This window comes from Narcine bancroftii, chromosome 5 (assembly GCF_036971445.1).
Source record: "Narcine bancroftii isolate sNarBan1 chromosome 5, sNarBan1.hap1, whole genome shotgun sequence".
Taxonomy (NCBI): domain Eukaryota; kingdom Metazoa; phylum Chordata; class Chondrichthyes; order Torpediniformes; family Narcinidae; genus Narcine; species Narcine bancroftii.
Window position 1 is genome coordinate 164981374 of NC_091473.1, and position 26034 is coordinate 165007407.

A 26034-nucleotide genomic window follows, 5' to 3' on the forward strand; every position below is an offset into this window, starting at 1 on the left:
TTTTCAACATGAGGACCAGAGTTGTGCTCATTAAAGTCAAAGAAGCCATTATGAGGCTGAAAAACAAGAATAAATCGGGACCCAAACAGCGTGAAATAAAGAAGAGAGCGTACTGGTGAGCTCAGTAGTCTCAAAGGGACAGGTAGGCCAAGGAAGATCTCCACTGCTGGTGACACAAGAATTCTCATTATAATGAAGAAGAATTCCCAAATACCTGTCCGACAGATCAGAAACACTCTTCAAGAGACAGGTGTGGATATGTCAGTGACTACTGTCTGCAGAAGATTTCATGAACAGAAATATAGAGGTTACACTGCAAGATGCAAACCACTCGTTAGCCGCAGAAACAGGATGGCCGGATTACACTTTGCCAACAGGTATTTAAAAGAGCCTGCAGAATTCTGGAGAAAGGTCTTGTGGACTGATTAGTCCAAGATTAACCAATGTCAGAGTGATGGCAAAGGCATCTGCCATAAAGGAACAACCCAAGATCCTAAACATAACATTTTATCTGTGAAACATGGTAGAGGGGGTTTTATCGCCTGGACATGTCACAGGTACTGGCACACTTAATTGATGATGTAACTGCTGATGGTAGAAGCAAAATTAATTCTGAAGTGTTTAGAAACATCTGTTCTAATTTGAGCAAGTGCCTCCAAACTCATTGGACAGTAGTGGGCTGGCAGAGCAACACCATAGAAGATAATCAGTACCTGGTGATGTCTATGAATCAAAGACTTCAAGCAGTCATTGCATGCAAGGGATATGCAACAAAGTGCGAAACATGACTACTGGGTACTTTAATTAACATACCATTGCTATGTTCCAAATATTATGGTGCCCTGAAATGAGGGAGTCATGTATAACGAGTGCTGGCATTTCTGCATGGTCAAACCAAAATGTACACAAATAGCTTTTAATAAAATCTGGAATATGCACTTTAATCACATGTGAATTGTTTGATTACTAATTTAAAACTGTGGAACGCAGGGGCAAATAAAGGAAAAAAGTGTGTCTTTGTTTCAAATATTAGGGAGGTTACTGTACATCCTATGTACTGGTCATGGTTTCTAAGAAACAAGCAGAACAGCCACTTCATTTCACCCTGGTTACTTAGAATCACATCTTAATTTCAGATGGAGGAACTTCTAAGAATTATAATGGCAGAGTAAGTGGGGAAGAACATAGAATTCAGCTGTTTGGCTGGAACAAATCAGTAGCTCTGTCACTAACCAAATTAATTTGGCATCTCGTTTTAAGCTGCAGTCGGTCAATTACTGGTACTTTTAATGGAAAACCATTTCTCAGTCTCCTGCAACAATCAAGGTTTGGTCTTGAGCAAGTTGAAAGCACAAGTATGACTAATCTCTTTTCTTGGTGATGTGGTCTGCAAAAATGTGTTTAATTAGTCAAAGAGTGGTAGAAATGGGTACCCAGAAAGTCAAGAAAGTAATGATGAAAATTTGAGGATTTAATAAGAGTGCATTAGGGTGTCCCCTCTGTAGCTGATGTCCAGTTAGTGCAAGATTGCTTCCTTTTAGTTGCACAGACAACCTCTGTGATCCACACGAGTTTCTCTTGCCCTTAATGGCTTTCGCATTCAATCTATAATTGTTGGCTGTGTTCCATGGCAGAGGAGGCTGCCTGGGAGGCTGCGATGGGCCCATGTTAAGCAACAGAGTTGCAAATCTGCATATCAGTCTTGGGACATGAATAATATAATCATTACTGATTTCAGTTTCCACAGAATCACAGAGAGATGCAACACGAAAGTACACCCTTGTGCCCACTGAAATTTTTTAAATTTTAAATTAGTCATACAGCACTATAACAGGCCAATTCGGCCTTACGAGTCTGTGCTGCTCATTTTGCACCCCATTAACCTACACCCCAGTGCGTTTTTGAAGGGTGGAAGGAAACTGGAGTTTCTGGAGAAAACTTATGCAGACAGAGGGAGAATGTGTAAACTCCTTACAGACAATACGGGGTTCAATCGCTGGCCCTGCAAAGGCATTATACTAATTGCTACATCAACTGTGTCACGTGCACTGACCATCTGTCATACATTTACACTAATGCAACATTATCATCCACTCTCTCCCAGTTTCTACCACTCATCGAAACACTTGGGTCAATTTATTGTACTCACTTAGCCGCTCAATCACCATGTCTTTGGGTTGCAGAAAGAAGCTGGAACACCGAGAGGAAATTTGTGTGATATTTGGAGAACATGCAAACAGATCGTGTCCAAGAGCATGTCTTAATCCAGGTTTCTAGCATTGCAAAGCAGTGATTCCACTTGCTGTGTCACAGTGTCACCCTCTTGTCCTGCACAATCTAAACAGGAAACAACGCTAATTGAGAATCTGTGTGACTGAGCACTGATGGTGTTGGTGAAGAGATAAGATCACATCTTTCTGTTCATGGAGACAAGTTCACAAATTATGTACATTTGTTCATCTAGCAGAACTGCCTGCTTGTAACATCTATCTGCTGGGCTGCAATATTCCTTTGTTCCTTTTTTTTTAAAAAGGGGTTGTAGGTTCGACCCCATGTCCATTGAAAGCAGCAATCTACTCACAAACTATATTTGTTGCTGAGGTCAAATAACTTCTGTTGGCATATTGCTGTTCCTCAATAGCCTTGGCTTGCTCCTGCACAACAAAAATTCAAACCACAAGCCAAAACAAAGTGAAGTTGAATTGAAGCAGAGATATAAAATGAGGTTCCAGCTGTGCTAACACAGCAGCTGCCATTTGAACACATAGGCACAGGGACGGGACTGTAAACTAGCCTCTGCAATGAAATGTATTTAGCCACTAGAGTGTTGATTGCTTTCTGGCCGTAGAAAAAGAGACGAATACAGAATTGGTTTCCAGCATTTGCTCCCTTTGAAAGGCAAAATAATAGAACCATTGTCTTCGAGGTTTTCATCCTTTTCTGCCCCTTTTCTCTCTTAGCAAGGTAGCAATGTGTCTCATCCTTTTCCTCAACTATCCACAGATACTTTATTTTAACATTTCAATATGTATTCAACTCAGTGTATTAGCCGAGAGCTTTTAAGATTTGCCAGAAAACATTCCACACATAAAATCTTTTCAAAGTATTTTTTAAAAAAACTATATACAAAATGAAGACAATGATGAGATAAAAACTGCATAGAGAAACTAAATGGCCAAAATCATGCATTTAACATGGAAAATTTGTACCTGTGGAAGGCAAAATAATACTGTGAGGTTTTCATCCTTTTCTGCCCCCTTTTCTACTAATCATGTTAAAAAACAGAATTTACACTCGGCAGTGCTATGGGGATCAGATGATTAACACTTGGTAATGGTTCCAAACCACAAGTTAGATTTAAAAAAAAACCATAAAACTTAAATTAATGGTTAAAACAGTACAAAGCTGATTGTAAAACACAATAACATTAGCAATGAACAAAATGTAATGTTATGAACCCAGAGGACCCCAAAATCCAGCAGCAACAGAAATTCACCAAGACAAATGGTTATTTAAACAAAAGTTGATTTTAATTCTATTTAAACATGAAAATAGGATCAAACTCTAACATTACTTAACCCCCTTCTAATTCTAAGCCCACGTGTATGTAATGTGTGTATGAGTTCAGAAAGGTTCTTTGATTCAATCTCATTTCTCACTCCTCCAAATTCACTGGTATCAGACAATTCTTATACTGTGCACAGAATTTAATATTTATGAATGTTACCAGGCTTTTGTGCTTGAAAGGTAAATGGTTACCGCTCAGGAAGGTTCTTGTTGGTTTTCAGAGAGATTTGTTGCTTGTTGGACACCCACAACTGATTCCTTCTGATCAGCCACTTTAGTGTCTTGCTGAAGAAACTTGCCCATCAGGGTTTTTACAGATGATAACCTCTTTCTTTCAGGTCACCACAGAATTCCTTTTCTGTTTCCCTTATCTCAGGTGAAATACTTTACAGTCAGCCATCTCCTCTTGTATGGGCCACAAGGGCTTTGACCAAGCTGAGCTAAGAACTCACAACCTGTCTTCAAAATGGGGTTTTTCCACAAGCTTGCCAGCTTGACAAGTTCCTGTCCCTGGTGCTGCTGCTAAAGTGTAGAAATGAACTCTCTCTCTCAGAATGTCCTCTACAGCATGTCCAATTAACCTACTTGTGAAGTCTCTATAGTCTCAAAGTTTTTTGGAAAGGCACCCAGAGCCTGGACTGTCTGGCTTGAGCAGAGTTCTGGCATTTTAAATGTGATCTGTTTTGTGAAGTGTTTGTAACCTACACTAAAAAATCTGCTGTAGTTTATCTCCTTTAAAACATATCTATATACAATATAAAATACAACAGAATTTGTCACAATACATTAAGGCTGATAACAAACAATTCATTTTCCAAAGAAAACATTAAGACAATAATTTTCTCTCATGCTTACCCTTAGCAAGGCAGCAAGCAGTGTGAGAAACAGAAAGGGAGGGCTTTAGGAGGTGCACAAGAGGTGTGCACTGCCAAACTCATTCCCACTGGAAACATTATTAATATGACATTAAATACAAATACTTCATTTTGAGATAAAATACAGAAATACAGAATTGAGAATAAAATTATTAAAACCCATTTCTAACTCTGTTACATGAGCATGGAAATGAATTGATTTATTCTCTTTATTGCTATCTACAGTCAGACAAACAGGTCTTTTAGCATTCTCGCTGTCAGCATTATGTAATTGCACTAACCTCATCTGAAAATATCCCCATCATTGATTTCTGAGAAAGAGACAATACTATTGAGAGGATTCTTGTTCATGAGTGGGAATAAATGTGGGACTTCTCTGTGTGAAAGCTGGTGTGCTGCAGTCTCTCTATTTTTAAACTTTCACAGATATTTTCATTGTCATCTTGCTCTTTACCAGCAGACAAAACCCTATATAAGCAATCAGTAACAATCGAATAATAATGACAGTGTACTTTTTGATGTCTAAAATCTCTCAAACCTGACTAACACTTGGATAAGGCAGCATTGTGAGAATGACAGAGTACTTCAGGATTTCTTCTTGTCAACAAGGAAGGGGACCAGCAAAACTAACCTGCATATATTACATTTTTCCTTGTGGAATTATAGAAGGCTACAGCACAGAAATGGGTCCTTACACCCACTTTGTCCAGGCAGTGATGCTGAAGCACACTAATTCCATTTGGTGTCAGGTGACCAGAAGGTAACAAGCGTACATCGAGTTCATAGGCCCACCGTACTGTTGCTGCAGTTGGGACATCACGTCATTGTACTTGTCACAATCTTAGATTATTTGATAAGCCCGGTGGCAGAGCGATGAGAAGAGTAGATCTACGTCGTCTGTGATCTGGTTGCACCTCGTAACCATTTAGGCAGAGCAGCTACATGTCAAACTTGACAGAGGCCTCTGGTCCCCTGGGATCGGCCTCCAGCTTCTTCACGCAAATCACTTTGACCTTGGTAGGTTAGTCAGGTTTAATAACCTGAAACGGCAGGCATGTCTTCACGTGCTGTTAGCCTGGTTCTAAGGCTGGTATGAAGGTGGGAGACGAGGGTTACTCTACCTTTATTGTGGAATATTACAGGGATGAGTTACAGGGTCAGAGGCCGGCCAACCAGCACAGTCTGGTAATGTCATGCATGCAACACCATGTTCCACCACACTACACAGTTTTAAAATTGTAATCAAACAATTCACATGTGATTAAGGTACACATTCCAGATTTTATTAAAGGGTATTTGTATTCAGTTTAGTTCGACCGTGTAGTAATTAAAGCACTTTTTATACATCGTTCCCACACTTCAGGGCACCATAATATTTGGGACATCTGGCTTCACGGTATATGCGATTACTCAGGTATATTTAATTGCTTCATTGGTGCAGGTATAAAAGAGCTTGGCTTGCTTCTAAACTTTTGATCACCTTTGGAGTCTGTAATTGCCAATTTTCAACATGAGGACCAGAGTTGTGCCAACGAAAGTCAAAGAAGTCACTATGACCCTGAAGAACAAGAATAAAACAGTAGGAGATATCACCCAAACCTTAGGATTAGCAAAATCAGGTCTTTGGAACATCATTAAGAAGAAAAAGTGTACTGGTGAGCTCAGTTATCACAAAAGAACTGATAGGCCAAGGAAGACCACTACTAACAGAAAAATTCTCATAATGAAGAAAAATCCCCAAACTCCTGACTGACAGGTCAGAAACACATCAAGTGTGGAACACTCACTTCATCTGGTTATATGTCAAGTTCAAGGCTTTGGCCATGGCATGGAATTCCTGCAGGTTCGTGCTGTGTTCCTTCTGGTTATGGCTGCAGATGGTGACATTGTCCAAATACAGAAATGTTGCTTTGAGTTATAATCATCCACCATGTGGTCCATTTCTCTCTGGAACATGGACACTCCATTCGAGAGGCTGAATGGGACCCGAAGGAAATGGTAGAGGTGGCCGTCAACTTTGAATGCCCACGTCCTCTGGGCGTATCAGGATATGGTGATGCGCTGAGTTGAGTTTGATGGTGGAGAAGACCCGGTGCGGATCTGGAGGCAAGTGTGGATGTATCAATGACTACTGTCTACAGAAGATTTCATGAACAGAAATACGGGAGTTACTCTGCAAGATGCAAAGCATTACTTAGCTACAGAAACACAATGGCCAGATTACAATTTGCCAAGAACTATTTAAAATAGCCTTCAGAATTTTGGAAGAAAGTCTTGTGGAATTTTGGAAGAAAGTCCTGTACCAGAGTGATGGCAAGAGCAAAGTGTGGAGGCATATAGGAACTGTCCAAGATCCAAAGCATACTACCTCAACTGTGAAACATGGTGGTGGGGGTGTTATGACCTGGGCATGTATGGCTGCCACAGGTACTGATGCATTTATCTCTTGTCGTAACTGCTGATAACAGGAACTAAATGAATTCTGAGGTGTATAGAAACATCTTATGTGCTCAGGTTCAAGCAAATGCCTCCAAACTCATTGGTGCTTCATCCTACAGCAAGACATTGATCCCAGACTACTGCTAAAACAACAAAAGAGGCTTTCAAAGCTTAAAAACTGGAAAATTCTTGAATGGCCAATTCAGTTACCCGATCGGAATCCAATTGAACATGTCTTCCATATGCCGAAGAGAATGCATAAGGGGACAAGCCCCCAAGTGAAGCAGGAGCTGAAGATGCCAGCTGTAGAGCCCTGGTAGAGCATCACCAGAGAAGGTACTCAGCACCTGGTGATGTCTGTGAATCACAGACTTCAAGCAGTGATTGCATGAATATGCAACAAAGTTCTAAACATGACTACTTTAATATATATATATCATGATATATGTCCTGAATATTATAGTGCCCTGAAATGAGGGGACCAGATAATAAAAAATGCTGTAATTTCTACATGGTCAAACCAAAATCTACACAAATAATCTTGAATAACAACTGGAATGTGGACTTTAATTACATCAGAATTAATTGATTATAAATTTAAAACTGTCAAGCACGGGGGCAAATAAAGGCAATAAATGTATTTGTCCCAAACCTTATTCAGGGCACAATATTTGTTTTGAGCTTTATTAGTCAGCTTAATATTTCAATTATATCAAAATAATTAGGTTATCTCTGTTGGAATATTGCTTAAATCTTCTCTTATATTTACTGGACAGAAGTAATTTTTGATACATTGCCTTTGTTAAGTCTTTAATCTAGTTTACTTTATTCTGGATGCCTCTTTACATTTGGTTTTGCTCTTTATAACACTGGCATGAACTAAAGTTTAGTTTAATATTAAATTAAAACTAATATTAGCTCATTGCTTTTGTTTTTCTTTTTAAGTTATTTGCACATCAGTTCAAAGATAACTTGCACGAGGATATACAAGTATCATAACTCCTGTGGAATATTTTCTGTTTTAATTCAGACCAGGAGAACAGCCGTGGGACAGTGAGTGCACGCACTATGAAAAACCAAGAGGTATCACACATTGCATTTGGATCAAAGGTACCTGGACCACCACCAGCTATTGGCAGAAGACTTGGGACAACCGGATCTAAAGATGTAAGTTACATGAAAATAACGTTTCACCTGAAATTCCCAGAATTTCAAAAAGTACTTTAAATCTTTCAATGATATTCTGAATTATTGTCATTGTGGACAAAGATGTGGAGCAAAATTGTAAAGAATAAAGGCTTAATCCTGCTAAAGAATTATAAATAAAAATATTCATAAAGCAAGAAAAATCCCTTCAACGTCCTTGTTCACGCTGACAGTGGCATTCTAGGCAAGTCCTGTCTGCCTGCTTTTGGTCCATATCTTAAGTCCTTCCTATCTATCTGTTCACATCTTTTGAATGTTGTAACTGTACCCACTTGCATCGCTTCCTCTGACAGTTTGTTCCACTATACAAAACAACAATGAAAAAGTTGCCTCTCGGATCCCTCTAAATCTCTTCTCTCATGTTGAACCAATGACCTTTAGTTTCACGAGAAAAAGACCGATCAGCTTCCACTGTGATCAGTCAGGATGTAGGATAGAGATTGAAAAATTGGTTGTGTGGTGCCAGGTCACTGATCTTGCCCTCGACATCAGGAGGACCAAGGAGCTTATTGTGGGCTTTAGAAAGGGGAACCCAAGGGACCCTTCACACTAATGCTTCCATTTTCCAAGAAATCTGAGGAGATTTGGCAGTCGTCAAATACTTTCCACAGCTCACCTGTATAAGTTTTAGTATGCTGACAGGTTGTTTGACAGCCTTGTTTGGGAATTCAACTGCCCAGGAATGTCGAAGGCTCTGGAAGATGATAAACGTAACCAGCTCCATCAAAGGCTCCAACCTCCCATCCGTTGATGATGATCATTCACTTTATTGTCATTGTACCAATAAACTAGCCAATAAAATACAACCAGCATTGACTGGAAGTTTAAAAAATAGTGCTCTATACATGACAATAAAACGGGTAATTAAAACTAACAACAACACTATTATACAATGAACTGTTTAAAAAATACTGATTTTACAATGTGAGTGCAGTACCACTCAACGTCGTGATTCAGGGTTCAACATACTCACAGCTTACTAAACAAAGCTCTTCTTGAGCCCACTGGTGTCTGAGCGAAGACTCCTGTAGCACCTGCCCGATGGGAGATGAGTGAATAGTCTGTGATTTGGGTGTGTTGCCTCTTTGATAATGTTTCTCGCCCTGCCCGGATAGCGTTCCCTACAGTTGTTTTCGACGGTAGGCAATTGGATGCCAATAATCTGTTGGGCAGTTTTCACTACCTGCTAGAGTGCCTTGTGATCTTGTGCAATGCAATTCCCATGCCACACCGAAATGCCATATGTTAGCATGGTCTCAAGTGTGCATCTATAGAGATCCAACAGTATCCTTGGATCTTCCTTGTGCTCCTCAAAAAATGAAAACCCTGTTGTGCCTCTTTAATCAGAATTGAAGAATTCAGGGACCAAGTGAGATCTTCAGAGAGATGGAAGCCAAGGAATTTAAAGCTCGGTAAACGTTCCACCACCACTCCATTGTCGTAAAGCGGGCGCTGCCTGGAGAAGAGGGTCATTTTCATAGAGGAGAACTCCCCCACCCCCCCACCTCCATTTTCCTGGTCACATCTTCTCATTGCAACCTTCAGGAAGAAGGAACAGAAGCCTGATAACTGACACCTCTAGTTTCATGATCAGTTTCTTACCAAGTTATCAGACTCTTGTACCTCCCCTTACTATACTCAGCAAGGACTGCCCAACCTGTAAAAGGATTGTCTGCACTATTGCTAAGTCGCTCTTTTTTGGACAACGCATTTGTAAATATTTAATATCCATTGACTTATTATCATTTTCATTCAATTAAGCATTTTGTAAGTATTTTATTATTTTGTAGCTTTTTTTTAATGAAGTATGTGATCAGCTGCAGCAAGTAAGAATTTTGGTGCAGATATAAATTGTACAATGTAAGTGACAATAAACTCATGAAATGTGACAGATTTTCAGGAAGGCGCAACATCAACTGGACTTCCTGAGAAGACTAAAGCAGGCACTGCTTCTGGCCACCATTATGTCACCCTTCTACAGAAGCTCTTACCGAGAACATCCTGGTCTTCTGCATCACAGTGTGGTATGTACAGTTGCTGCAGAGAAATAGATCAGAGGAGTGGCAGAGAGGATCACTGGAGTCTCCCTACCCCCCACCAACTCTATCAACGTGATCTACCAGGATTGTTGTCTGAAGAAGGCACATAAAATCATTGAGGACCCCTTTCACACAGCATCTTTCAGCTCTTCCCATCGGGAATACCAGAGTATCAGAGCCAGCATCACCAGGCTGAGGAACAGCTTCTTCCCAAGGAACTGCTCACATGAACCATCGGAGACTTTCATATTTACGAAACAACATTTATTTATTTATATATCTGAATACAGGTCCTGCAAATGTATTGCCTGTCTGTATGTGAGTTATGTCTGGTTGAGTGTGTCTGCATGTTTTGCACTAAGGACCAGACTTGTACAATCAGATAACAATAAACTTGTCTTGAGATTCGTTGTATATTCTGATACACATTATTGGCTTTTTATATTATTAATACAGAGGTTAATATCTTTACATTTTTATTGACTATATATGTATGTGATGATAATGTTGGCCATATTAGATTAGAGAATAGATATGTTCGATGAAAAGAGAACATTTTGCACTTTAAGCCTGCTTCAAGCGAATCTGTCACAGCTAATCCATATCAATTTAATTGAAGACATTTGATCAAACAGAGCTCCATTAACTTATGCACAAAAAAAATCATGATTTCATTCATAAATGATCTTGACTTAGCTTGTAACCTTTCTTGTTTCTCGTTTTTCTGAGAATGTAGTTCCCCTGTAATAATCTGTAAAATTCCATCAACATTTTTTAACACCAGTTAAATAATCCTTCCTCCTCTGCCCTAAATTTAAGGGAACAGAAATTTAATTTTGACCCTTTTTGTCATTGTCATGAAGAAGAGTATTTGAACTTGCTCATTTAAACTGTATACTAGCATTTTGCTTTGTATCCCTTGTCCTATCAAAGCTGCTAAAATAAAGAAGTGACATTTATAATTCGATGCATAATCTAAACATCCATACCTTTGACTATTGGCCCATCACTACCCAACTTCCGAATGATTTGCATTCATTGTTGGCACATAGACACATAATCTGTCCCAAAAGGAGCACACAGGCAGTGAAGAATGGCAGGAGCACTGTCCAGGAAAGGCTGTGTTGTTCTGGCCAGAAGCAGTCACAACATCATGTGGTGGTCCATCTGTCTCTAAAAGAAGCATCATCCCAGATGGCATGTCTCCTTTCAGAGTTAAGAGCCTGAAAGTGGCTGACTCTTAGTAAATGGGCCTTGACACAAGTTGTATCTTGACTGAAGAGTAGGCAATTATTATATCATACTAGCTTTTAGTCCGATAACATATTTGCTGGCAAAAGAATTCATTGTTCAAGTCCTGCAGCTCTCTTGCTCTCGCTCGGTCTCTCTCACGCTCTCTCTCTTCCCTCTCCCTCCCCACCAACTACATTTATTGATAGAAAACAAAGCCAAGTTAGTTTCTGACATTTAGGTTGGATACTCAGCAGCATTTAAATATTTATTCAGCCTGGTGGGTACCACCATTTGCTGCAATAAAGATGAAATATTTTATACAATTGTCACGTGATGGTAATAGCCCACACAGGAGCAATTTAGTTTTTATTTTGCATTTACATGATTTTCTTGAGTTGAGGAGAGAGACGATGTAAGTTCCAATAGTTGCAATAGATTTACCAGAAAGAAATCAAATTATCATGAATGTTAATTTCAAAGATAAAGCTCTGCTCTATGTACTGTACTTCTGTTTTATATGTTTAGCAATAGAATGTACAAAATGTTAACTTTTAACATTTAATTAACTTAATTTCTGGTCAGAAAGACATTCTTGTCCCCAACACTTATGAAGGCAGTTGACTCCCCCAAAGGATTCAGCTCCTGAGTCAACATAATGCAGGAGGGAGCTTCAGAAACTGCTTTGGAGCAAGATTCATTATTTTAAATGGCTAGTGAAGCCATCCTTTTTTTTTGCCTCAGGCTTTCATGAAGAACTTCTGCTGAGCAGGCCAGTCTACTGTGGTCAAGTATACAATAGGAGGAAAAATATATTGTACTAGTAATGTAATGTTGGTTTGAAACCTGTGTGTTCCCACAGTATCATGACTCTAACAGTCAATGACTCAAATGTACAGATCCATCAAATATTTTTGTATTTGCAGAGCACTCATTAAAATGAAAAAAAAACATAATTGAACCCATTTAAAGATGATCTCACATGCACTGAAGAGTTGATTTGGTCTTCAATTAAAAAAAAAACAGAATTCTATCAATGCTCAGAAAGTTGGGTTATATTTATAGAGGGAGAAACAGAGCTGATGTTTTCATTTTTGTATGCCATGTAAGTGGGTTTTCTTTCTTGCCTCCAAAAACATCTGTAATGACTGCCTGCTGTCTAGAAATTAAAGACTTGAGCCATTGTTGCAAACCTTGAGGAAGCTGCTTCTACGAGAGAGAAGACTTTTGCATCTTAGAGAAAGATTACAATAAAATGCTTGAGGAAAAGTTCAATTTTTCATTGTGTAATTCAATCTTTTCCCATAAAGAAGACTTTTCATTAGAATTACCTTTAGGTCACTCTTTCATGCTGATGTACACCACTACATTTCAAGAGACAACACTTCAGCTGTCATGTCTTGTGTAATATAAGAACAAAAAAATCTTAGAACACTGGATTGAGAGCTGTATCTAAATTCTCTTTAAATTCACATCTGAATAATGAATACCTTTGAAAGTTTATTTTTCCCCTCCAGTTTTGTGGCATTTCTTCTTGAATTTATACACGAGCAATTCAGCAGGCTGTTTGTAATCAACTTACAGTGAATGTTTTGCTGATTTTCTCAGAACTTCAGTATAGTTTCAGTCTGCAAATTATTTTTTTTTAAGTTCTCCACTTTTTTGATTTCTTTGACTCTGAGGAACACTGAGGAAACACGGTAACAACGTCCACAGTGGCAATCTGCAGGGAAAACATTTGCTTGCATTGTCAACTTGCAGTCCACACCTTGCAATCCATCCAGGAAAACCAGGCAAAGCAGGAAAAGCAGGACTTAGACTTAAATCTTGTTAGTTTTCTACATTTATGACTAATGCGCCTGTTTTTTTCCTTTGTCTAATTTCTTTAATACCCAGGGATAGTAGCCATCATGTATGAGAGCTATATCTATTCAAAATTACATATTTTTCATCTTAATCCTTCTACTTTGAGATTTTTCAAACACTGTTGATAATTTGTATGTTCTCGTTCACTCCACTCTCTGAACGGGAGCAATGAATTAATTTGACACCCATGTCATTTCCTTAAAAATATACTGCCTTCGACTCTCTCCCTTTTTCTTGGGTATCCTATACCTTGTCATCCCTCAGAGTGAAGGATAACTTGGTTCCACTTCAATTTTGATTTCACAAATTCTTAAAATGTTTATATTTTCTCCTCTTACTGTGTCTACCATATATATTTGTATTTATTACCATTTCAGTCTTTTCATGTGTTGTTGTGATGCTGTAATTCATATATATCCTACAAAAATGTGTCCAAAATCTCAGCTCACTTTAGTGCAGTTATGATGAATGATGCACAATTGAGAATGGCATATTTTAATTCTCCTGTATACTCTAATACAAACACAAAACATTTGACAGTTCAGAAAAATGGAAATGCCTTATTATTACTGCTCAAAAAAATCTGTATCCACTGGTTTAATATTATATGTTTCAAAGCTTTGGTTTTTACATCACATTATATCAATACTGCTCCTTGGGTTTTCCTCTGATCCTTTGGACTCAGAAATCCCTAAGAGGTTGGCAGTTAGATAACACTGCAAATATTTCCTGCTGTTGTAGTCAAAAAATTCAGATGCTTTGATATATTTTCCACTTTCTTACTTTTCAACCTTTTTTTCTTTGTGTCTTCCGCTTTAGTATTCCCTCAATAATATTCTCCCCTTTTCAATGTTTTCTCTATCCACCTTGGAAATCTTAAAAACCTACCTATTATCTGCAATTGTATCATGATTCCTTAATCATCACTGGATCTCAATCCTGTCCAGGAGCACTGTGCGAGGGGCTTCAGCAGAAGGATCGCAGCGGTTCATATGGAGGCTGTATGTCAAATCTTGAGAAGTAGTTTGGAATGTTTTACTGTTTTAAGTGTCCTACATAAAAAATAAGAAATAATTTTAAAATAAGTTAATTTTGATACTTCAAAAATAATAAAAGGTTAGATCAAATATTGTGAGAGAGAACGGCAGAAAGCAATAAAGGGGATTGGGAGGAGAAAAAAATACAAGAGTGTGCAACTTGAGATACCTTCCTGTGCTCCATGCTGGTAGTTTCTCCCCTGTGGCTCATCACATCTCTCCTTGATTATTTACATTATTTTCCTCATTTAATTATATTATATTCAATAATTTTTCATACAGTTTATTAGATTTAAATGATTTTAATATTCAACTTGGAATTTATTTTACATTTTTAATTTTTCAGTTAACAATCCTGTTGGATAATAAAACAACCAAATCTTGCTGTAATAAAGATGAAATCTCAGACAAAGTGACTAGCAGGTCAGAAAGACAAGTTTCAAGTCAACGAGAACCAATGAAACAAACGGGCCAGGAAAATGCTTGCTTTACAAAGAAAATTACAGAGATTATTTCTTCAGGTAAGGAGCATAGTAATGGCATAAATCTGATCATTTAACCTAACTTGAATATGCTGTTGTGTAATGATTTTTTTGTAATCAATATACCACCCATCATTAGCTTCCTCCGCCATTGCCATCTTTACTACAATAGATTTTCTGCTTATGACCCCCACCTTTTCTGTCACAGGTTAAATTGAAAATGAATTGTTCATTTCTGAGATGCAAAAAAATTCCTTGAGTTCATCTTCATCTACTTTTAACCATTCTGATTACAATACCTTCTCCATAATGTTGACTTGTTCTGAACTCTGTGGCTTGTGTCTAATTCTGAAGGTAGTCTTGCACATTTGTTACCTAATTTCTCCAATTCTGCATGACCATTTTTAAAAGCTTCACCACTGGTGGCTGTACCTTCAGCTGCTGAGACCCTAGATTTTGCAATTCCTTCTTCAAAGTTCTTGGTCTTTCTCCCTACATCGATCACAGATGTTTTATAGAGGTACTTCATATGACATTTAGTATATCCTTAAATGTCATTTATTAATTCATTATCATCCTGACATTACACAGAGTGAGAATAAGAACTTGGATATTAAATGCTTTCATACTGACTTTATGATGGACAGAATTTAATTAAGATGAAAAGAATGAATAGAAAGTTGCATTTTCTTATTTTGAGAACATAACCTGATAATTCTTTGCTTCTGCCCAATTGGCTTTCACCAGTTTTATAATAGTGATATCTATTTTATAAATATCACATCCAAATACAATGTTTAGATTGCACCTTCAAACAAAAATTGTTTGAAGAGCTGGAATTTCCATTTCTGCTTTGAGTTTTCAATTACTTTATGAAGTTTTTTTTAATGGAATGCTCATTTAAGTGTGTGTACGAGGGTGACATTTAAAAAAAAAACGAGATCACATCATTTTACTTTGACATGATGTACACTAACACTGGGATTTTAAGCACTGTGTATACTGACCAGAGAATCAGGATAAGTCTAACACAGAAAAATTGATGATTAACAATTATAAAAGTAATAATTTTACTCTCAGGAATTGGTTCTCTGCAGTGTTACCAGTAATTGCTTCAAATAATGCACAGAAAGACTGAAACAGAAGAATGAGCCATATTGTTTAACTTACTCTTCTGTAACTTAAAGATAAAAAGCATCGGGATTTTCTTGCAACTAGTAGCAAGGAAAGAAATGGCTCAATCAGTGGTAATGCTATTCATTCTTCTCGGTTTGTGGTAATTTTTTTTCATATATCTAAATGTAAGATTAACCTTCCTCAAGTATTTCATAACAATAATGAAAAATAATTTCTGTGCTGGTCGAACTATTCAAAACTGAAGATATTTATCTATCTACAGTATACCTTGAAAAATATAGTAAACCGGTGGACTAACTTCTAAAATAAATGCTGCTCACTTATTATGCTGGTGTTTTAATTTGAATGGGGAAGAATTCTGCACTCTCTGAGATTATATTCTTTGGAAGACATTTTGTAATTAAGGTTCAAATCATAGGCAGTTTGATCAATTTGATCACTTTTCCATCCTGCTCTCATTTTTCCACATTTCTCTCTTTTGTGCTCCCTCACTCTCGACCTTGGAGGACAAATGATTCGCTGACACTTAATATCAACCCACCATTTCCCACTCTGTGTCTTGTAAAGGTGCCATCCCTTTCTAGAAGTCTGTGCTCAAGATAGGAGGCCTTCCATTTCAGGATATTTAAAATTCACATTTCCTCTATCTTCTGGACTTCTGGTCTCACCCCACTCCCTTCAAGCAAAACCAAAATTGAGTTCCCCGACACTCATCTTTCATCATATTGGCTTCCGCATCTGGCACAACAGTCTTCATTATTTCCGTCAACTCCAATGGGATCTCACCAAGAGCCACGTCTTCTCCTCGCTACCTCTTTCTGCAAGGGCAACTCTCTCTGTGTCAAGTCTTTTGTCATCTGATTGCACAAGTACAACCCAACGAAACAACCTTCTCCGATCCTCAGTGCAAAACAAGCAGATACACAACCAGACATAGCACACATACAGACAAACCACACAGATGGAGGATAAGTATTTTCATATATACAAATAAATAAATATGGCTTCGTGAATCTGAGAGTCTTGGTTGGTAGTTGTGAGCAGTTCCTTTGATTGTTCAATATCCTCACTGCATGTGGGAAGAAGCCATTCCTCAGTCTGGTGGTGCTGGCTCTGATGTTCCTGTATCTCTTTCCTGATGCGAACAGCTGAAAGATGCTGTGTGCAGGGTGGAATGGGTCCTCAATTATTTTATGCTGTGACTCCTTGGTCTACTCATTTCTCCTCACCAGCCATTCTCTAACCTCTGATACTTTTCTCTGCAACAGCAGGAGGTGCAACATCTGTTCCTAAACTTCCCTCCTTACCACCATCCAGGGACTTAAATAGCTCTTAAATATGGAAAGATTTCCATATGTCTTTAAACCTCATACACTGCTTTCGGTGCTCACAGCGTAGTCTCTTCTTCATCGGCGAGAACAAGCACAGATTAAGTTATCGCACTTGTGCTAGGTCTGCAGTCATGAGTTCCTGGTTGCATTCTATTTCAACTTCTTTTCCCATTCCCACACTGACCTATCTGTCCTTGGCCTTCTTCACTGCCAGGGTGAGGCCAACACAAACTAGAGGGGGAACATTTCATTGTCTTCTGAGTAGTCAACAAACAAATGGTATGAATATTGAATTTTCCAGATTCAAGCAAACCTTGCCTCGTGTTCCCCCTCTTTTTCTAGTCTGCCCCCCATTCTCCTATTTTTGTTCCCTTTCCCATAGCAACCACCCACCTTCCCCTTCCCCCCAGCCTTCATCACCCATTTTCTTATGCCTTTCCTCCACCAACTTCCAACAAATCAACCACCAGATCCCCTCTCCAATCAAGTTCCATCTGCCTTTTTTCTTCTTAACCTTAATGGTTTCCATTATCATCTTCTTTACTTATCATGTTCCAGCACTGGTAGCCTTTATGTCCCTGCCTCCACCCTTCACTGCTAATCAACCAGTTCTCTCTCCCTCTCCCAAATCCAACCACCCCCCTTCTACCTCCCTCCATTTGCCAGAAGTTCTTCACTCCTCCTTGTCCTCCTTTCATATTTTGGCTCCTCGCCCTTTTACTGGTTATCTTCCCTTTCTACTGCACGCTCTTGACAGGAAACATTGATGGTCACCCCCAACCCCCCCCTCCCCGCACCCACCTCCAAGATGCTCTTCAATCCACTACCTCCAGCAATTTGATTCTTGCCCATGATTCTTCGATGTTCTTCAAAGACGAAACAGAATTCCATTTATACCATTGTGACATAGATGACATTTAGTCAGCAAATATTCTGAAATTATTATTAAAGCTCATATTCAGCAGGAAAAGAATGAAAGTGTTTAAACTATCTACCAACTCTGAGGCAGTGTGGAACAATTGGTTAAATAGAGGTTCTTCCTCGCTGCTACACTTGATTTTGAATTCACGCTCTTATGGTTGGATGTGTCCAAAACAAAGAACTTTGGATAGTTTCAGCATAGTTTTTGGAAAGTATTCTAATTTCTTCAATTAAATTTGCAAACATTAGAAACATGCTTTCCTTAGATTTATTTTTATGACGCATTACTGCTGTACAGGGGAACCTTCATCTTGTATGCCATCTGTAACTTAATTGCTCTGGGAGTATTGGATTTATGACACTGAAACTAAAATGTAGGTAACTATTTAACTGCTAAGCATAAATTTAAAAAAATATTTAAACTAATTTGCATTTTCCATTTGATCCTTTAATCAGAATTCTATAGTCCATTAAAACCGTGAAGAGCTTGCAAATGCCAAGACTACAAGTTTGTATATCCCTTCAAGGGCAAGACGGTGAACTATGACATGAAAAGTGAAAAGCTATTTCCTCTGATTAGAAGATCATGGCACAGCATTGCTATTTAAAATTGACCCTAAAAATAAGAAGTCTCAATAGTATCTAAATATTATGTTAAGGAGGTTTTAGTGGCTTTCAGAATCAGAATTTATTGTCATCACCATGCAAATTTTTCTACAAACCGCATTTCAAAATTCATAATGTAATGCAAGAAAAAGAAAAACGTAAAGTAGTGGGTACGGCTCATTATTCATTCAGAAATCTGATGTCTGCGGGGAAGCTGTCCTTGTGCCACTGAGTGCTTGTCTTCAGGCTCTTGTACCCTTTTCCCAATGGTAGCAGAGTGGAGAGAGCATGGCTGAATGGTGGAGGTCCTTGAGGAATGAGGCTGTTTTCTTAAGACACCACCTCTTGCAGATGTCCTCAATAGAGTGAAGACTGGTGCCTGTGATGTCGCAGGCTGAGTTACAACCCTCTGGGAGATTTTTCCCTGTCCTGAGCATGGACACCTCCATACCAGACAGAATGCTCTCCACGGTTCACCTGTCGAAGTTTACTAGAGTCTTTGGCGGCATAATCTCCTCACAAAGTATAGCCACTGAGTAATCATGCCTTCTTCATGATTGCATCAACATGGGAACTCCAGGACAGATCCTCAAAGATATTGACACCCAGGAATTTGAAGTTCTTGATCCTCTTGACTGCTTATTCCTTGATGAGGACTGGTTTGTGATCTCCTGATTTCCTTCTGAAGTCCACAATCATCTCCTTGATTTTGCTAACGTTGAGGGAAAGGTTGTTGTTGTGACACCACTCGACCAGCTGATCTATCTTTCTCCTGTATGCTTCCATGTATGATTCTGCCAATAACTGTACTGACATCAACAAATTTGCAGATAGCATTTGAATTGTGCTTAGTCACACAGTCATGGCTGTAGAGTTAGTAGAACAATGGGCTAAGGACACATCCTTGAGGCATGCCAGTATTAATTGTCAGTTAGGAGGAGATGTTTCCAGTTCATTCTGACTGTGATCTTCCAATGAGGGAGTCAAGGATCTAGTTGCAGAGGGAGGTGCCAAGGTCCAGGGTTTGGAGCTCATTGAACACCACTGAAGGAATAATAGTGTTGAAGGCTGACTTGTTGTCAATGAAGAATAGCTGAATGTGTGTGTTGCTGTTGTCTAGGTGATGCAGAGCTGAGTGGGGAGACAATAATATTGCATCTGCTGTGAAGTGATTGTGATGGTATAGGCTTATTGCAGTGGGAACAGACCTTAACTTAGGTGTGTATTTATCCTGGCCATGACAAACCTCTCAGAGCATTTTATCACAGTAGATGTGAGTGCTACTGGGCGATGGTCATTGAGGCACCTCACTCTGCTTTTTTTGGGGTCCATGATGATTGATACCCTTTTGAAGCAGGTGGGAACCTCCAGCTACAGCAGTGAGAGGTTGAAAATGTCTGTGAACATTATGGCTAGTTGGTTGGCACGGATTTTCAAAACCCTTCTAGCTACGCCATCAGGGCCTGATGCCTTGCGAAAGTTCACCCTCTTGAATGATTCTCAAATGTTTGAGGACAAACATTTTAACAATTACTCCATAAGGTTTCAGACAGAAAGTTGGCTGAGATATCACAAGGTCCTTTGCCCTTGCAGGGATTCTTGTAGTCACTGTTGAGTTCTTCTCAAAGCAAGCATAAAAGATAATTCAACTGATCAGGTAGTGAAGCATCACAGCCATATATTGTGTTCAAACACATTTTGTAGGATGCTAATCCCTGCCATCGCTGGAGAGTATCTGTCTCGCTCTCTAGCATCCCCTGGAATTGCTTCTTTGTTGCTGAGATGGCCTTCCTCGGGTCGTACCTGGATTTCAGTTCATCTACTAATGTGGCCCCAGCATATGGCCATCGGTTGCTGCATTTTTCTGGGAATTTTGCTTTAGTTTGAAAAGAAGAACATTTGGAAATAAATCTAATTTGAAACATTTAATTGAAAAAAATTAATTCCAGAACATGACGTGCATGTGGAAAACATTGGAAAATTGACTTGGTGTGAGTCACCTGCATATATTTGGAAAAAAATGAAGGACTGTAGCATTCGCACTACATGGGCTTGGAGAAGAACGGCACGCGTACCTTGAAGTCGAGTCTAGTTTATTGCAGTGGCTGTTGTGTTTATATGGGCCCCAGGGACTGACTTCAGGGCACCGCATCATTGGAACGCTGGCCTGGGATTGGCCATGCAGGATGTCACCAAGGACGACGGCCGGTGTCACCCCCAGGTCTGCACAGTCGTCACGTTCATCGGCTGTTTTGTGGGCTGGTCGGCGTCTCCGTGCACAGGCCATTACACGACATTCATCCGTTTCCCCCCAACCCCCCCCCCCCCCCCCCAGAACCAGCAATCAGCCCGTTGTCCGTTGACTTGGGCAGTCTGCCCCTGTGTCGCAGGGAGGAGTGGAGACTGTCTAGTTGGCTACCTGGGCTGACAGGAATGTCTTCCACCCTGAGACCAGACACTGCTGTCCTATACGCAGGGATCTCAGGGTCCTACTGCTGCGCTTTGGCGAGGGTCATGTAATCAACCCCCCGGGACAGGGCGTGGCCTGATTCAATCGCAGGGCCCGACAGAGTCGGCTACCACATTCCTTTTCCCCACAATGTACCATAGTAAATTCAGAAACATAGGACAAGTGTCTCTGCTGTTGCACCGACTACAGGTCCGATAGCTTATGGAAAGCAAAGGTCAATGGCTTATGATGGGTGAAAATCTTAAATTGCCAACCTTCCAAAAAATAACAGAAATGTCTTACAGCCTAGTACAGTACCAATAGCTCTCAGTCAAACACGCTGTGTTTGAGCTGTGGGCAGAAGAGGCATGTACTGAAAAAGGCCAGGGGGTGCAACTTGCCTTCAATGAGCTGTTCCATTACGCCTCCTACCACTGTGCTGGAGGCATTGACTGTCAGAGCGGTAGGTGCCTCTGGTTTGGGGTGTACCAGAGGGGTGGCATTGGCCAGAGCATCTTTGGCATTCCGGAATGCCCTCAAAGACATCATCCCAGGTAATGTCCTTTTACTTGCCTGCCATTAGCACGAAGAGATGCGGGCCGCTGACGGTATGAATCTATGGTAAAAGTTTATCATACTGGTGAATTCCTGTAGCTCCTTTACTGTACATGGCTTGGCTGTGGAGAACTGTGGTGCCACTATTGAGGATGCAGGCGAACTCGTTATCTGAATGTGTTATAGAATCAAGGTGGGGCGGGTAGTTTGGCTTCACCCAGAGGTAGAGTTTAAGAATTTCTGGTGTGCACCAAGCATCGTCCCTTGAGGTCTACGAGCAGGCAGTGGGCATGAAGGAAGTCATCCTCCAGGTGTGGTTGCCCCACTGCCACGAGGGTGAAAGTCCATGTAAACCGGCTGTTGCTGAATCAGGGAAGATGATGTGGGCACCTAAAGTCTGAATGGAGGAGCAGTTAGCTGCCTTCAGAGCTGGGCTCTGCTTGCTGTTGCGGGGGGCAGGACGGTTATCTCAGTACAAATGTCGACTAGGAAACGCCTGCCAGTCAAAGAGTCCCAAATATAGAGGAGGCTATTACATGGGCCAACTGCTGCAGCCATCAACGACATTTGGCCAGGGTGTTTCCTAGAAACTCACAGGGTGGGCAGCATCAATGGGCCTCTGCACCCCATTGCAGATGATAATATCAGAATTATCCCAGGGTATTAACTTGCCTCTCCATTGGTCTTGGTCTCGCAGGGTCGTGGGGCTTGCTGATGTGATCTACGACAGCACTGATATCCTTCTTCGCTCTCCAGATCATGTCCACCTGGGCCGTGACTCTCCAGGTGTTGCTGAAATCTTCACCTATGAGCAAGAGTCGGATAATCTTGGGCAGTTGCTCCAGAAAGATCTGCACAAAGAGCAGGCAAGACTTGTGGCCCTCAGTCAAAGCAAGCATCTCACTCATTAGGATGGACGGGGCCTGTCCCCCAGTCTGTCCATATGCAGCAATCGTGTGGTGCGCCGAAAGTGCAGGTTCACAGCTCTTTGAGGGCTGCGTATTTGCCTTGCTCCGGAGGCTGCTGTGGGAAGTCTACGAGCCTTGCCATTGTGCCTTGATTGAGTGCACTCACAATGTAGATGTAACAGATGTTGGCAGTGGCAATGTGTCAAAGCTGGAACTGAGCCTTGGCCTGCTTGAACCACACTTGTGGCTATGACACTCAAAACGTTGGGACCCTGAGAGAGACTGCATGGATGATCGCTGGCTCTGCCTGGTTTATCATTGGATCCAACTGCCGGAAGGACTTGTCAGGGTCACCACTGTAGCATTTGCACTATGTAGGTGTGGAGCAGAACAACGCACACACCAAAACCTTTAAGTTGAGACTGGTTTATTGCACTGGCCGTCACTTTTATATGGGCCCAAGGCGGTGACATTGGGACACCGCGTCATTGGAACGCTGGCCTAGGATTGGCCAGCATTCACCCAACAGTTCACTGTCTTCCCGCTGTGCAGGAAGTCACCTGAGATGACGGCCGGTGTCACCCCCAGGTCCACATGGTCGTCGCGTTCGTCGGCCATCTTTGTGGGCCAGTTCACATCTCAGTGCGCAGGTCACTACAGGACAATTAGCTATTGCTATTTTCAAGAAATTGTAGCTTTTTTTAAAAATTTAGACATACAGTACAGTAACAGGGCTTTTTGGCCCATAAGCCCGTGCCACCAATTATTCCTAATTAACCTACAACTCCCAGATGTTTTAAAAGGTGGGTGGAAAATTGAGGAATCCCATGCAGACTTGGGAAGAATGTACTCCTTACAGTGCCAGGTACAGACCCAGTTTCTGCCACTGTGACAGCACTGTGCTAACCACCTTGCTAACCGTGCTGCCCTCATGTTGAGATTGGAATTTGTAGATTTTTTTGAAAATGTCTCCAGCTGACATTTTTAGTTATAGATCACATGGCATCAGCCAGTACAGAACATTTTGTCCAGTGCTCAAAGATTCACTGCAATCTCAGCAGATTTCACAATGCTCCAGATGATAAGTAAAATTATAAAAATGAAATTAATGATCTGATCACAGTACTGGACATGAATTGTTCATCATTTCCTCAGATAATAAGGCTATCTCACAAGTTGATTGATTGGCACTGTACTTGCTGGAATTTAGAAGAATGAGATGGGATCTTATGGAAACATAAAGTTATGATAAGCATAGATAAGGTAGAGTAAATTAAATTGTTCCCATTGATGGGGGAGTCAAATACTAGGGGCATAGCCTCAAGATCCAGGGTAGTAGATTTAGGACAGAGATGAGGAGGAACTGGTTTTCCCAGAGGATGTGAATCTGTGGAATTTGCTGCCCATTGAAACAGTGGAGGCCACCTCAGTAAATATATTTAAGACAAGGTTGGATAGATCTTTACATAGTAGGGGAATTAAGGGATATGGGGAAAAGGCAGGTAAGTGAAGATGAGCCAATCAGTCATGATCTCATTGAATGGTGGAGCAGGCTTGCCAGGCCAGATGGCCTCCTCCTGCACTTGTTTCTTATGTTCTTATGTATAGTGTTCGGCAAGACCTGGCTGAATTCTCTTTCTGACAGGAATAACAAATATGCGCATAAAATCAATCCCCTTTGTAAGCAGTTTAAACAAACTGTTCAAATAATAATTGTTTCACTTAACCATTGCAGTGTAATTGCATATTATATTTTGTTGCTTTATTTCTGAATGTTGTGTTTACTTGTCAGACAATCTAATTAGAACCAAAACCCAAGAGACTTCTCCCATGAAAATGATCAGCATCAGAATTTATTGTCAGGAGCAAGTCATGAAATTTGGTGTTTTATGGCAGCAGCATAGAGCAAACATTTATATTATAACCATCTCACAATGTTACTATATTAAAAAAATGTTGCACAAAAAGTAAAGCAGTGTCTTTGGTTCATTAATTATTCAGGAATCTGATGGGAGCGGGGAAGAAGATGTCCTTTTGCTCGTCTTTAGGTTCAGGTACCTTTTTCCTGATGATACCAGAGTGAAGAGGGTGTGGCCTGGGTGGTGGGGGTCTTTGAGGATAAGATGCTGCTTTTTTAAGACACTGCCTCATTTAGGTATCCTCGATGGAGTGTGGCCTGTCATGAGAGTTGGTGCCTCCATACCGGGCAGTGATGCAACCAGCCAAAATACTCTCCACGGTACACCTGTAGAAGTTTATGATAGTCTTCAGTGACATACCAAATCTCCTCAGACACTTCACAAAGTATAGTCAATGGCGAACCATCTTTATGATTGTATCAATAGGATAGATCCTTAGAGATGTTCATGCACAGGAATTTGAAGTTCTTGACCCTCTTCACTACTGAACCCTTGATGAAGACTGGATCATGTTGTTACGAGCCTAAAGGACCCAAAACCCAGCAATAATAGATATTCACCATGACAAGTAGTTACTTTAACAAAAATTGTTTTTAATTATCTTTAAACATGAAAACACAATCAAACTATAACTCATCACTAACCCAATTTAACCACCTTTTAATTTTAAGTGCATGTCTATGCAATGTGTGTGTAAATTTAAGAAAAGTTCTTTGGTTCACAGTTCAATCTCACTTCACATTCTTCCAAGTTCTCTGGTTGCAGGCAATCCTTATACTGTGCACAGAATTTAACATGTATAAAGTTCACCAGGCTTTGGTGTTCGAACGGTTACTGCTCAGGAAGGTTCTTGTAGGTTTGTGGAGAGAGAGATGTGTTGTTCCAGGATTTCCACAACTGAGGTACCACCATTAGTCACCTCAATAACTTGCCCCATCAAGGTTTTCCAGATGATGACCTCTTTCTTTTAGATAATCATAGAGTTCTTTTCTATACCACTTATTCCAAGAGAAACATCAGACAGATAACCATTCCAGTGTTTCTATGATACTGTTATTGCAGGTTTCCATCTTAATGTGTTCATCGAGTTAGATTGTAGATAATCCTGCAAATGAGAGCTCTCCTGTTGATGTGTCTGTTTCTTCTATCAAATCCAGATACCTAATTACCAAATCATGTAGGCAGTGTCGTAAAGCCCAGTGAGGTGTCTGATATTTCACCATATCATTGGATAAAGAGTGAATGTGAAATAAACAGCAGTTCCATGCTTTATCAGAATGGGTGTGTGGTGATACACCACTAGTCTACTGCAGGGGCGATCTCTGTACCTGCAGGAAGATTGTCGGAGGACAGACCACATCTGGCCGGCTGTCAATCAGCCGACCTGAGTAGACCTAACTCCATCCAGCTGGCTGTCAATCAACCACCTGGGATGTAATCCTGAGCCGGGCCCTCCCCCCTCCTGAG

At 40.3% G+C, this 26034-nt stretch overlaps 1 protein-coding gene and 1 long non-coding RNA gene across 13 annotated transcripts in view; one reads left to right on the forward strand and one right to left on the reverse strand.

The window, feature by feature from the left end:
* cfap20dc (CFAP20 domain containing) overlaps positions 1 to 26034 on the forward strand; it is a 345044-nt gene that overhangs the window by 176219 nt on the left and 142791 nt on the right. For 10 of the 12 annotated variants that reach the window (XR_011357997.1, XR_011357998.1, XM_069939547.1 and 7 more), the window contains 2 exons: positions 7912 to 8048; positions 14606 to 14780. Coding sequence is in view for 10 of the 12 variants with exons in the window: in XM_069939547.1 (XP_069795648.1) it covers positions 7912 to 8048; positions 14606 to 14780 (312 nt within the window). In the remaining 2 variants the exon portion in view is untranslated. Of the gene's footprint in view, positions 1 to 7911; positions 8049 to 9979; positions 10571 to 14605; positions 14781 to 18586; positions 18724 to 26034 lie in introns of those variants that run through there. The other 2 variants (XM_069939552.1, XM_069939553.1) reach the window with 2 other exon arrangements.
* LOC138764130 (uncharacterized) lies at positions 10411 to 18206 on the reverse strand. The gene is made up of 3 exons (XR_011357999.1): positions 18011 to 18206; positions 14111 to 14274; positions 10411 to 13079 (listed from the first exon to the last, which is right to left on the reverse strand). It is a non-coding gene; the product is annotated as an uncharacterized lncRNA (long non-coding RNA).